Source organism: Emys orbicularis, chromosome 13 (assembly GCF_028017835.1).
Source record: "Emys orbicularis isolate rEmyOrb1 chromosome 13, rEmyOrb1.hap1, whole genome shotgun sequence".
In the NCBI taxonomy this organism is placed as follows: domain Eukaryota; kingdom Metazoa; phylum Chordata; order Testudines; family Emydidae; genus Emys; species Emys orbicularis.
In genome coordinates, this window is record NC_088695.1 from 6,023,318 (window position 1) to 6,036,298 (window position 12,981).

At 50.8% G+C, this 12,981-nt stretch overlaps 1 protein-coding gene across 1 annotated transcript in view; it reads right to left on the reverse strand.

Annotated features, from left to right (window-relative positions):
• The window catches only part of LOC135888160 (zinc finger and SCAN domain-containing protein 2-like), a 27,294-nt gene continuing 14,313 nt past the window's right edge, over nucleotides 1-12,981 (reverse strand). Inside the window, exon 3 of the mRNA XM_065415972.1 lies at nucleotides 1-2,406. Within this exon, the coding sequence (XP_065272044.1) occupies nucleotides 1,565-2,406 (842 nt within the window). The 3' untranslated portion in view covers nucleotides 1-1,564. The remainder of the gene's footprint in view (nucleotides 2,407-12,981) is intronic.

Consider the following 12,981-nt stretch of genomic DNA (forward strand, 5'->3'; position numbering starts at 1 on the left):
AAATTCGACTTTATTCTTTCCAAGCCAGAAATAAAAGCTAAAATCTCCTCCCCACACCCAGGGCCCAGCTCAGCGCAAAGCATTTCAGCCCCAGCTCAGCACGGTGCTGCTCCCAGCTCCCGCAGGCATCAGCAACGGAGCAACGTTGTACAGTGGGCAGAAAAATGCAGCGGCTCCATTAGAGACGCCGGGATTCAGTCACAGAGAAGCAAACCTGTGAGCAGGAAAGCCAAGGAGCTCGGGTTAACGGGAGTCAGACAACAGCGCGGCATCTCCAATCCTGGCTGAGGGTTTTATCCCCCACGGACGTCCTTGGCATGCGTGGGGTGAGTGTGACCGACAGAGTCTCTGTCATCTCAGTAAAAGACACTGTAGAGAGGGGGTATGGGTGAGAATCTTGGCTCACAGACTCCCCATTGCCCTCCAGTTGTAGTGATGGACGTCAGCTGGCCTCAGGGCCGGCCAGGCCTGTTGACTTCTCTAGTTTCCTTCCTATCTCTGCTCAGCCTCGACCTCCCAGGAATCACTGATGCAACCAGTAACTCCACAAGCAGCGTCATTTGTAGCCCTTTGGGATTCAGGGACAGTTTCACCCAGTGATCACAGACTATTTCCTGTCTCTCTCTGGCTTCAGTTCAGCAGTTAATTCTCAGCCTCGGCTGTCTGGCTCTCCAAGAAAACCCTGCAGTTTCCCAGCCCTTTATCTCTCTCCCAACTGTATCTCACGTCACTGCAGGAATCCAGCAGGAACTTCCTTCCCTGTTTCAGTCTCTGCCTCTCGGCCTGCGACTCTCAGACGGGCCCCATTGGTGTTTGTGCTGATGGTGATGTATAATAATCATTGTTCAAACAACACTAAGATCTCATGGCAAAGGTTTGGAAAATGGTACAAATAAAGGAAGGGCGTTCTGGCAAATGGTAATTTGTCTTTTGGAGTCCCCACTAAATCTGCACTATGTCCTGTAAAACAAAACTGCTAGGTGACCAAATGGCCTTCAGCAAATAGAGAACAATCCACAATACAGGGTGGACTATAAGAAACTTTCAGGTTCATATATAGTGACATCCCAGAGCATGTTCCAGTTGATTCAAAATCAGGAGAACAGACTTACCCATACTCTCCTCTGAACTATCAACACCTGCTTCATTCGGCGCCTTCTTATATTGTCATGTTGGTTGCAAAAGTTTTAACACCATCCTAATGAAAGGAGAAAACCCAAATTCCCATCTGATGGAAACTGGAATTTAAGCTCAGAACGATCACACAGTGTGGGGGATTCATTTGAATGCTCCCTCCAGGTCTGCAACATTTTCATCTGCAGCCCTCCCGAGTCTGACTTAGCATGAAAGAAATCAAAGATACATGCAGGGGAATTGGATTTTTTAAAATAAACTATGGCCAATCCTAGTGATGGAATTGATAGAATTTCTCTCCTGTGAGGAGTCTCTAATGTCAATTCCACTCTAAGCATTTTCCATGTTAAAAATATTTAAGAGGTCTATTCCCTGTATGACTTTCCTGATGTGTGATACAAGCTGACCCCAGCTGAAGCTTCTCCCACATTCAAGGTTTCTTTCCTTTGTGGATTCTCTGATGTCCAATATGGGTTGATTTCCGACTGAAACTTTTCCCACAGTCGAGGCATTTATAGGGTCTCTCTCCTGTATGCATTCTCTGATGTTTAATAAGGGCTGTGTTGTCAATGAACCTTTTCCCACAGTCCAGGCACTTATATGGTCTCTCTCCTGTGTGAGTTCTTTGATGTGAAATTAGATTTGAGTTCCAGCTGAATGTTTTCCCACACTCGAGGCATTTATAGGGTTTCTCTCCTGTATGCGTTCGCTGATGTGAAATTAGGTATGAGCTCTGATTGAAACTTTTCCCACACTCCAGGCACTTATAGGGTTTATCTCCCGTGTGAGCACTCTGATGTGAAATAAGATCTGAGCTCAGAACAAAGCTTTTCCCACAGTCCAGACATTTATAGGGTTTCTCACCTGTGTGGGTTCTCTCATGCCTAATAAGATCTGAGCTCTGAATGAAGCTTTTCCCACATTCCAGGCATTTATAAGGTTGTTCACCTGTGTGGGTTCTCTGATGCCTAATAAGGTTTGAACCCTGATTGAAACCTTTCCCACAGTCAAGGCATTTATAGGGTTTCTCCCCTGTGTGGATCCGCTGATGTGAAATAAGGTTTGCGGTGTGACTGAAACCTTTCCCACAGACAAGGCACTTATAGGGTTTCTCTCCTGTGTGGATCCTCTGATGGGAAATAAGATTTGAGCTCTGACTGAAAACTTTCCCACAGACAAGGCACTTGTAGGGCTTCTCTCCTGTGTGGACCTTCTGATGTGAAATAAGATGTGACCTCCGAATAAAGATTTTCCCACACTCGCTGCATGTGTTTTTTTTCTCTTCTCTGGGCATTCTCTGCTTGGCTGTGCTTTCCTTGAGGTCCTTGCAATCTCCACCATCATTTATGGGTTCACACGGTTTCTTCCCTGGGTTGCATCCCAGCAGCCTCTCCGACCTGCGCTGAGTTCCACAAGGTTTTCCTCGTTTATGATCCTGGTAAAAATTCCCCTCGGTTCTTCCCAATACTGTTCCCTGTAGATCCACGTCCTCACAATTTTCCCGCTGTGGATTCTCCTTCTCACTCACCATCCCAGCACCCCCTGGAATACAGAGAGAGAATCCAGACAGGTGTTATCCCCAATGCCGGGGAGGAAGGAACGAAAGGGGAACAGCAAAGAGGGGAAACACAACACAACAACCGTTGGGGAGACCGAGAAAGGGAACATTTACTAATCCCTCTGTAATTTTTCCTTCTCTGAAGTGGGTCCCTGGTGCTCCATAATCCATTAAAATTGGGGTATTCCTTCTCATCGTCCGAGCATAAAGGAGCTTCTTTCTTTTACACTCTCTCTCACTCCAGCTTCACTCTGTGCTGCACCAGGTACAACAACGGCACCACAGGGTGAAGCCAGGAACAGAGGTTTTAAAAATAAATTAAATAAAAAATGGAGCCTCCATGCTTTGAAGAAATAACCTAGACAACACAGAGCACCAGGGACACACAAAGGAGAAACTGGATTCTGCCTCCACATCCCTTCCAAACACCCAGGGGGAAGTAAAATTGGGGAGGGAAGCTCCTGCCAGATCTCCATCAGCGTGGGTGGGTGACATCTGCCCCAAGAATGGAACTGGTCCCAGGAAGGGAGGGGAGGAGACATGAATGAATACAGACAAGACAATACAATGCTTCTGCCACCTCAAAGGATGCAGGATAGAGATGAATTAGGTCTCCCTTGTGTTTCCGACTCTCCTATCCCATGGCTGGGGGAGTGGGGAGCAAAGTCTGTCAAATGGGCTGTGGGGACTTTGGGGGTCATTCCCCTGAAATCGCAGGGCCTGTCTGCACAGCTGCTGGGAGGTGTGATCCCCAGTTTGGTAGATGGACAAGCACTAGTGTCTGACAATAGCAATGTGGCCAAGGCAGCACGGGCTGTGGCTCCGACTAATCACCTGAGTACAATCCTGCCCTGCTCCTGGGCATGTCCTCAGGTGGCTAGCCCTAGCCGCTATCTGTGCCGCTATTTTTAGGGGCTAGCTCTAGCAGAACTAGTGCATGTAAATCCCCCTGAGCTGGGAATCCCACCTCCCCGATGCTGTGTGGACGTAACCTAAGGGACTTGGGAAGAACCTGAGCAGAAGCCAAACTGGCCACATCATAGACCTCCCCCCTCATAAGCTTCTAATAACCATGGAGACGGGAATCCCTTACCCAGCGAGGTCACCCTCTCATGGTTCTCCTGCATGATGTCCCTGTAGAGGGCTCTCTGAGCGGGGTCCAGCAGAGCCCCCTGCCCCTGGGTGAAATACACAGCCACCTCCTTGAAGGTCACCGGCACCTGAAACGAGAGTCCTCCACTCAGCACCTGCTGCTCCAGCTACAATCCTGCTATTCATGGGGGAGGAGGGCCGATAAAATGGAAGCTCTGGGGCGTGGGGAGGGAAAGGGTAGCAGAATCCCACCCTCACCCTGCTCAGAGCAGCCAGGAGGCTTCAGGGAGGGGAGAAAGAGAGAGCCCCTTGTCCCCCCCAGCGGATGGAGGATGGCAGGGGCCTTCCCATTTATCTCAGACCTACTAGCCAGAGGCTTATACAGGTTGCAGGCTTTGAGGCTGTGACAAAGCAGGGGATTTTCTTAAATGTTTTGTATGAACACTGCATGTGCCTCAGTTTCCCCTGCCTGTTGCAAAGGTGTTTGATCTTCGCAGCAAACCCTAGGGGGCCAGGTGTGACTGTCCTCTAGCTGCCCAGTCCCAGACAATGAAGGGACATTTCGTAAATTAGAAACGGATGGCTGGGGGGGTAGGGAGGAGGCACTCTCTGCAAGAAGCCAGCCGGTTGCGACAAGTTTGAGAACAGAGAGAGAGGTGGAGGCCGGGTGACCAAAGGATGGAGGAGGAGCAACTGGGCCTGACTGAGGGTGGGCTGTCACTCTCCTTTTTTGGGTCGGGGGGGACCAGGACTTTGGGCTCTGGGTCTGACCAAGATGGGCTTTGCTGTAACGTCTTGTGTTCTGAGCTAACAAAAGAACTTTTCCACGCTGTATTCCAGAGAACTAAAATAAACCCTTCTGTTTTACAGCACTGGGCTGGGAGTCACTGCGGAACTTGGGGGTGCAGGACTCCCCTTTCAGGGGGGTGTAAGGTGTTCCCCCAGGTGGGGTCGCTGCGGGAGCTTACACTGTGGAACAGGGGTGCTGAAGGCTCCGAGGTGGCGCTGAAGCCAAGCAGGAAGTGGGTGTGTGCCCGGATGGGGGGGACACAGCAGAGGGTCCTGCCTGGGTTTGATTCAGAGCTTTCCAGAACCCGTGACAGTTCCTCCCAACAGCTGGGTGTGAGGGGATGGGGCAACTCCGCTGGGCTTCACTGCTGGGTGCCCCCTTCAAATTTCACAGCAGCCTCTGGCTAGTGGGTTCACGCTCCAGCACTGGGAGTCTGGTTCGTTTTCCCAGCCCTGCCCAGTACGTTTCTTTCCTGTTCCACAAATGGGGGAATTTCCATCCCCCCAAAGGGCCTGTTCTGAACATTATGCCACAGACTGAACATGTCCCAGCAGGTTTTCCCCACTCTGTCACCACCTCCCTCGCCCTGTGTATTTCCTGCTCCAGCCCTTCTAACACAAACCCACCAACAGCTCCCTGAAACTCCCCTCTCTGAATGGGTTTCCCGTCCCCCTGCAGGATGTGTTGTAGTCACTGGGATCAGGCAGTCCTACCCCTGTGGGGAGCTCCATTTTAGAGTGAAAGTTTATACAAAGTTACAACCACCGAGAACAACAAATGTTGCTAGGAAAAAGTACACAAAGGAGATAGACTTTTCTTGTTTGGGCTGACCCAGCCTAAATAGACATGGGAGGAGTGGGCCTGAAACCTGGGTCTCCTAAAACCCAAGTGAGCGCCCTGCCCCAGGTCTGGGGTCAGTCTCCCTCTCTCTCACCCAACACTTATGTAACCATTTATACATGGTGGAACAGCTTCAACGGGCGAGACTGAGGGATGTACCCCATAGCCTTATGCACCAAACTCCAGGAGAGGGTTCAGGGCTAGGAATCACTCAGCAGAGATAGCCATTTAAGTCCCTTTGAGGGGCAGGGACATATGATCCAACCCTCTCCGCAGCATTTCCCATTGGCTAGCTCCCCAGTCAGCATGCTGTTTTATGGATTCCATTTTTAGGTGCTTAGCTCTGCCCAGGTATAATATAGGGAGCCTGAAAACCTAAATCAGGGTTGTGGCTTCACACCTAAAAGTAATGCTTAAATCTCTGTACATCTAGCGCTCAGTGATTTTCCTTTGATCATTGGGGATTTAATCCCCCACCCACCCAATCTCCATTTGGTGTCACTGATTTTTAAAACCAGAAGGGGAAGAGACCACTGAATTTAGAAAATTTAGTCTGACCTCCTGAACTCAAGAATTGGAGAATCCACTGCTTTCCTTAGTTTTTTTCCAGTGGTTAATCACCCTAATTTTCCATTTGAATTTATCTGGCTTCCAGACATTCTTTCTCTGCTAGATTGAAGAAGCTTTTAGAACCTATTTTATTTTTGTAATCAAATCAATGAGTCAGCTCAATATTTCTCCTTCAAAACTGAGGAAATCTTATCTAATTTAAAAATTAGAATGCAAATATCAGTGAATTTTGAGATTTTATATTACTATTCGACAACTGAGACAGAAAATTAGGGAAATACGAGAGGATTCACATGCCAGCTAATTAGAAGGGAGAAGGCAAAATCTTTTTTTTCCTTAATAGTGGTTATTTAGAGAAATAAGTAAGCACATTTATACAGATAACATATTAGTCTATAAATAGAGAAACTGAAAACACTTTGAGGGGATTTTATATCAAAATCTGGCAAGTGAGAAGAGAGAAAAAAACAGCGGAGGGGTTCCAAAGCAATAGTTTTCTAATGGAGAGAAAACGGGCTAGATTAGTGGAGATCGTATTGCTATATTTATACATAGGCTTGACAGAATTTGCTTTTTTTTTTTTTTTTTAATCATTTCAATGGATAATATCAAGGTTTGTCAGGATTTCTTTTTGGTTTTTTTTATTTGAATTTTCACAGTTCTGGGAAATTATGGGGTGGGTCAGACAATAATTATTTCATGACTGTAGACATTGGGACTCAAAAAGTTAAAGCTTTATAATCATTAAAACATAAATGGTCAGCATCACATGTCAAAATATGCCTCTCTCTCTCTCTACACACACACACACACACACACACACTATATATGCTTAAATCACACTGCAAGAAGTTCTCAAGCAGCTTTTTTTTTTTTTTTTTACTTTGCCTAGCTGTACATTGTGATTATTATTCATGGAAATGCTTTTTCATCCATGTGTGTGTTTTTCATCCTTCCAAGCCTATTTATATAGAAGAGAAATAAAATGAACAGATTGATATCAAGATAACCCACACACACTACACTAAAAGCATGTTATTAAGGCTGCCTCGCACGCATACATTAGGACAACGGTTCTCAAGCAGGGGTCCAGGGCCCCATGGGTGGCCACGAGCAGGTTTCAGGGGGTCCACCAAACAGGGCCAGTGCTTAGACTCGCTGGAGCCCAAGGCAGAAAGCCGGAGCCCTGCCTGCTGGGGCTGAAGCTGAAGCCTAAGCAACTTAGATTTGCAGGGACCCTTGTGGTGCGGGGCCCTGGACAATTGCCCGGCTTGCTATCCCCTAACACCAGCCCCAGCTTTTATATGCAGAAAAACAGTTGTTGTGGCACAGCTGGGCCTGGAGCTTTTATAGCACGTTGTGGGGGCTTCGGAAAGAAAAAGGTTGAAACCCTGTATTAGGATACAGACAGTCTGTGAGCGGGTCACACTCTGGGCTGTTCAGTAGACCAGGATCCTGGCCCCGTTCAGAGCAGGTGTCTCTGATGGAGCAAACAGGGCCCAGCAGCAGTTCAGTGCTGGGGACATTCACCCATCGCTGGGGCACGAAGGGGCCTGTCTCAGGGGAGGGAGGGGCTCAGAGGTTTGTAGCGGGGTTACATTTGCAGGTGAACAATAACCCCCCCCCCATTTCAGTCTCATTTCTCACCCCTCCCTGACAACCCAGCCCCAGGGACACAACAGGGAACCCCCTGGGGCCCGCCCATGCCCCCCCCCCCCAGCCGCGCTCCCCCCTGCCTGAACCCCCAGCTGGCCCCGGGAGCAGAGCCCGGGCGGCGACTCGCTGCTGGGGCCGCAGCTCCGGTCCCTCCGCCAGGCGCTTCCCAGCCAGGTAGCAGCTGCCCGGGGCGGCGAGATCTGGGGCCGCTTGTGCAGAGTCACTTTCCTGCCCGGGCCCGGCCCTTCCCCCGGGTCCCCCCATCACCTGCAGGCTCCGGCTCGGGGGCTGGGGCGGGCAGAGCCCGGGGCGGGAGGGGGGTTAGTGCCGGTCTCGCCCCGCACGGACCCCGCCGGGGAGCAGCAGCGGCTCAGCTCGGGCTCCCGGCTCACAATGGAGGATCTGACCCGGGAAGGTAAACAGAGGCCGAGCCGGGGCAGGCGCCTAGGCGCGGAGGCTGCTCAGTAACATCTGCCGAAGCTGCTGCCCGGACTCCGCCCGCCCTTGGCATGACAATGAGTCTCCCCGCTGTCCCCAGGGGCTAAGGGGGCAAATCCGAGGGGATGAAGGGGCAGAATCTCTGCGGGGGGGGGGGGGGACTGAATGCCCACGGGGGTCAAAGAGCTGGCAGCAGGGGAAGGAGAGGGGCTCAGGGGCTAAATCAGGGATGGGGGCGGGGGGTAGGAGCCGGGTGGGGTAAGAACGGGGCAGATGCTCTGCCAGATGGTGGCAGAGGGGAGACGCTGGAGCTAGGGAAGGGCAGAAGGGATGAAAGTCACCCCAGATAGGGTGAGCCAGAAGCAGTGGTTGCAAAAATAAGGTGTTGGGAGTCAGAGGGGCTTTCCCCCTCCCTTTGCAGAAGGGTACGTCTCAGCCCCCGCTTCCCAGGGCTGTGTTCTTGAAGGCCCAGGGCATCGCATTGCCTAGCCGACAGGCCGGGGTGGGCAAACTTTTTGGGCCGAGGGCCACATCTGGGTGGGGAAATTGTATGCGGGGCCGGGGCAGAGGGTTGCAGTGCGTGAGGGGGTGCGGTGTGCAGGAAGGGGCTCAGGGCAAGGGATTGGGGCAGAGGAGGAGTGCGGGGTGTATGAGGGGGCTCAGGGAAGGGGGTTGGGGTGCAAGAGGGGTGCAGAGTGCAGGAGGAGGCTCAGGGCAGGGGTGCAGGAGGGGTACAGGGTGTACAAGGGGCCTCAGGGCAGGGGGTTGGGGTGCACAGGGGTGCAGCACGGGGCTCAGAGCAGGGAGATGGGGTGCAGGGTGTACAAGGGGGCTCAGGGCAGGGGTGCAGGGGGGTGCAGGGTGTATAAGGGGCCTCAGGGCAGGGGGTTGGGGTGCACAGGGGTGCAGCAGGGGGCTCAGGGCAGGGGGTTGGGGTGCAGGAGGAGTGCAAGGTGCAGGCAGGGGGCTTAGGGCAGGAAGTTGGGGGGCAGGATGGGTGCAGGGTGTAGGAGAGGGCTCATGGCAGGGAGTTGGGGTGCAGGAGGGGTGCGAGGTGCAGGCAGGGGGCTTAGGGCAGGGAGTGGGGGGCAGGAGGGGGCAGGGTGTAGGAGGGGACTCAGGGCAGGGAGTTGGGGGGCAGGGTGTAGGAGGGAGCTCAGGGCAGGGGGTTGGGGGACAGGAGGGATGCGGGGTGTAGCAGGGGGTTGGGGTGCAGGGTGCAGCAGGGGGCTCAGAGCAGGGAGTTGGGGTGCGAGGTGCAGGCAGGGGGCTTAGGGCAGGGAGTTGGGGTGTAGGGTGCAGGAGGGGGCTCAGGGCAGGCAGTTGGGGTGCAGGAGGGGTACGAGGTTCAGGCAGGGGGCTTAGGGCAGGGAGTTGGGGGGCAGGGTGTAGGAGGGAGCTCAGGGCAGGGGGTTGGGGACAGGAGGGATGCGGGGTGCAGGGTGTACGAGGGGGCTTGGGGCAGGGTGCAGGAGAGGTTCAGGCTCCGGCCCCCGGCCCGGCGCCGCTTACCTCAAACGGCTGCGGGGTGGTAGCGGCTCGCACGGGTGCCAGGGCAAGCAGCCTGCCCCGCCCCCACTCCAGGAAGCCCTACGGCCCCTGGGGCGGAGGGCCCCGCGTGTGCTGCACTTGCCCGGCCTCCAGGTACCTCCCCCGAAGCTCCCATTGGCCGCGGTTCCCCATTCCCGGCCAATGGGAGCTGCGGGGGGCGGTGCCTGGAGGCAACCTCTGCCCCCCGGCCAGGGCCGCAGGGTCCTAGTGCCGGCCCTGCCGCGGCCCGGATCCAAAGCTCTGAGGGGCCGGATCCGGCCCGCGGGCCGTAGTTTGCCCACCCCTGCGATAGGATGTATTGAGCTACTAAAGGAGACTTGAGTCAGATAAATATTTTACATTCACCTCCCCACACTCAAAAATTATAATTCCAATATACATTTGTAATGTTGAAAATAATCCCTTATCTCTTCCTGTAATCCACCATAGTTTCATTCCTTTCAGTTTTTTACTTTTTTAAATGTTATTTTTTATTCCTCTTAGCACCTCATCATTCCCCTTCATTAACACCCTGCCGATGGATGTCACTGTGCTACTGAATTGATATTTTTAATAGCAAATAATCATTGAAGGTATTCATAGTTGCTAGTAGCCAGGGCCAGCTCCAGCGTTTTTGCCACCCCAAGCGGCGGGAGGAAAAAAAAAGCGGCGATCGGCGGCACTTCTTTATTGTTCGGCGGCAATTCGGCGGCAAGTCTTTCCCTCCAAGAGGGACTGAGGGACCCGCCGCCGAATTGCCACCGAACAGCCAGACGTGCCACCCCAAGCACCTGCTTGGGGCGCTGGTGCCTGGAGCTGGCCCTGCTAGTAGCTTCAGCAGTCACATCTCACCACGTTTCTAGCATAGCACTCCCTTTTTGCATTGCAACATTAGTTTTAATTCTATACTTTTGTTCTTTTCTTCATTTTTTTAATACACAGATTTATTCTTTGGGATCATGTGACATTCAGGCTGACAGATTTCCAGATTTGTTGTCAAAACTTCTTCAGTTTCCTCCAATGCGCCAATAAGGATTCCCTTTGTCACCTGTTATTTAGCCTCTCTGGCCCGCACCAGCACCCAAGTGCTTTTCCATGTCATCACTTGTGCGTAGAACTTGGTTCCCAAATATTCACCACAGGCCAGATTTTTAAAGGATGAAAGCACCTGGACGCTTCTGAAAATCCCACCAGTTGCTTAAATACTTTTAAAAATCTGGACAAAGGACACTATAGTATCTTGTATGAAATCCTAATCAAAGGCAAATTTCTACTGTAATTTTTTTTTACTAAATATAGGCACGCAACCCTGAGATAGATTGATAACCACAAGTATTCAAAAATCCATACACCTAAAATGGTGTACATTCCTATAGCATTCAATACCACTTTGGACTTCCAGCAACACATGATTCCCCCCTCCCTTTGTAATTGAAAACTTACTAAAAATCAGGTTTCAGAGTAGCAGCCGTGTTAGTCTGTATCCGCAAAAAGAACAGGAGTACTTGTGGCACCTTAGAGACTAACAAATTTATTAGAGCATAAGCTTTCGTGGGCTACCATGTCAAGGCTGTATCCCCACTTTGAACTTTAGGGTACAAGTGTGGGGGCCTGCATGAGGACTTCTAAGCTTAACTACCAGCTTAGATCTGGTCCGCTGCCACCATTCCCTTCCCTGGGAAGCTTTGAGAAACCTTCATAGAATCATAGAATATCAGGGTTGGAAGGGACCTCAGGAGGTCATCTAGTCCAACCCCCTGCTCAAAGCAGGACCAATTCCCAACTAAATCATCCCTGCCAGGGCTTTGTCAAGCCGGGCCTTAAAAACCTCCAAGGAAGGAGACTCCACCACCTCCCTAGGTAACGCATTCCAGTGCTTCACCAACCTCCTAGTGAAATAGTGTTTCCTAATATCCAACCTAGACCTCCCCCACTGCAACTTGAGACCATTGCTCCTTGTTCTGTCATCTGCCACCACTGAGAACAGCCGAGTTCCATCCTCTTTGGAACCCCCCTTCAGGTAGTTGTAGGCTGCTATCAAATCCCCCCTCATTCTTCTCTTCTGGAGACTAAACAATCCCAGTTCCCTCAGCCTCTCCTCATAAGTCATGCACTCCAGACCCCTAATCATTTTTGTTGCCCTCCGCTGGACTCTTTCCAATTTTTCCACATCCTTCTTGTAGTGTGGGGCCCAAAACTGGACACAGTACTCCAGATGAGGCCTCACCAATGTCGAATAAAGGGGAACGATCACGTCCCTCGATCTGCTGGCTATGCCCCTACTTATACAGCCCAAAATGCCGTTAGCCTTCTTGGCAACAAGAGCACACTGTTGACTCATATCCAGCTTTCACCAATTCCCTGGTGAATACAGATCCAAACCCCTTGGATCTTAAAACAAGGAGAAATTGACCCTTCCCCCCTCCTTCCTTTCACCAACTCCTGGTGAATACAGATCCAAACCCCTTGGATCTTAAAACAAGGAGAAATTGACCCTTCCCCCCTCCTTCCTTTCACCAACTCCTGGTGAATACAGATCCAACTCCCTTGGATCTAAAAACAAGGAAAAATCAATCAGGTTCTTAAAAAGAAGGCTTTTAGTTAAAGAAAAATGCATCTGAAGAAGTGGGTTGTAGCCCACGAAAGCTTATGCTCTAATAAATTTGTTAGTCTCTAAGGTGCCACAAGTACTCCTGTTCTTTTTACTAAAAATCCTTATTTTTAAGAATAATTCCCTATCTTGCAAACACTGAAGTGCCCACTTTACTCTTCTGTTACTTTGCTATCAGGACTGCTATCATGTCCCCTCTCTTCTCTTCTCGTCTCTTCTCTAAACAAACCCAATTTTTTCAGTCTCCCTCGCAGGTCTTGGTTTTCTAGCCCTCTAATAATTTTTGTTGTCTCTTCTCTGGGCTTTCTCCAATTTGTCCACATCTTTCCGGAAGTGTGGCGCCCAGAACTGGACACAGTACTCCACTTACTTCTTGTGTCTTGCTTATAACACTCCTGCTAATGCATCTCTGACACTAAGCGCCCCTGTATTCACACCCTACACACTGTTGTAATAATCTTTGTACAGAATAGGCCGTGTGAGATAGCATTTGAAAACAAATAATTCACTGATCATTAATAATCATGCATCATGTATGTATGTGGTGGGTATTAAGAGTTATGGACATATGCTGGAATCAGAATTAAAATGTCTTCAAACCAGGTATGTGAGGAGGAGTTGATAAACAGGTCTATCCTAAACAAAGGAAAGTGTGTTCACCTCAATTTACATATAAGCAGTAAAGAGACCCATCAAGCTATGATGGGGGTGGAGGCAAACCTCACACAAACAAGGGAGAAGACAGCATGGCCTCTTCACTCA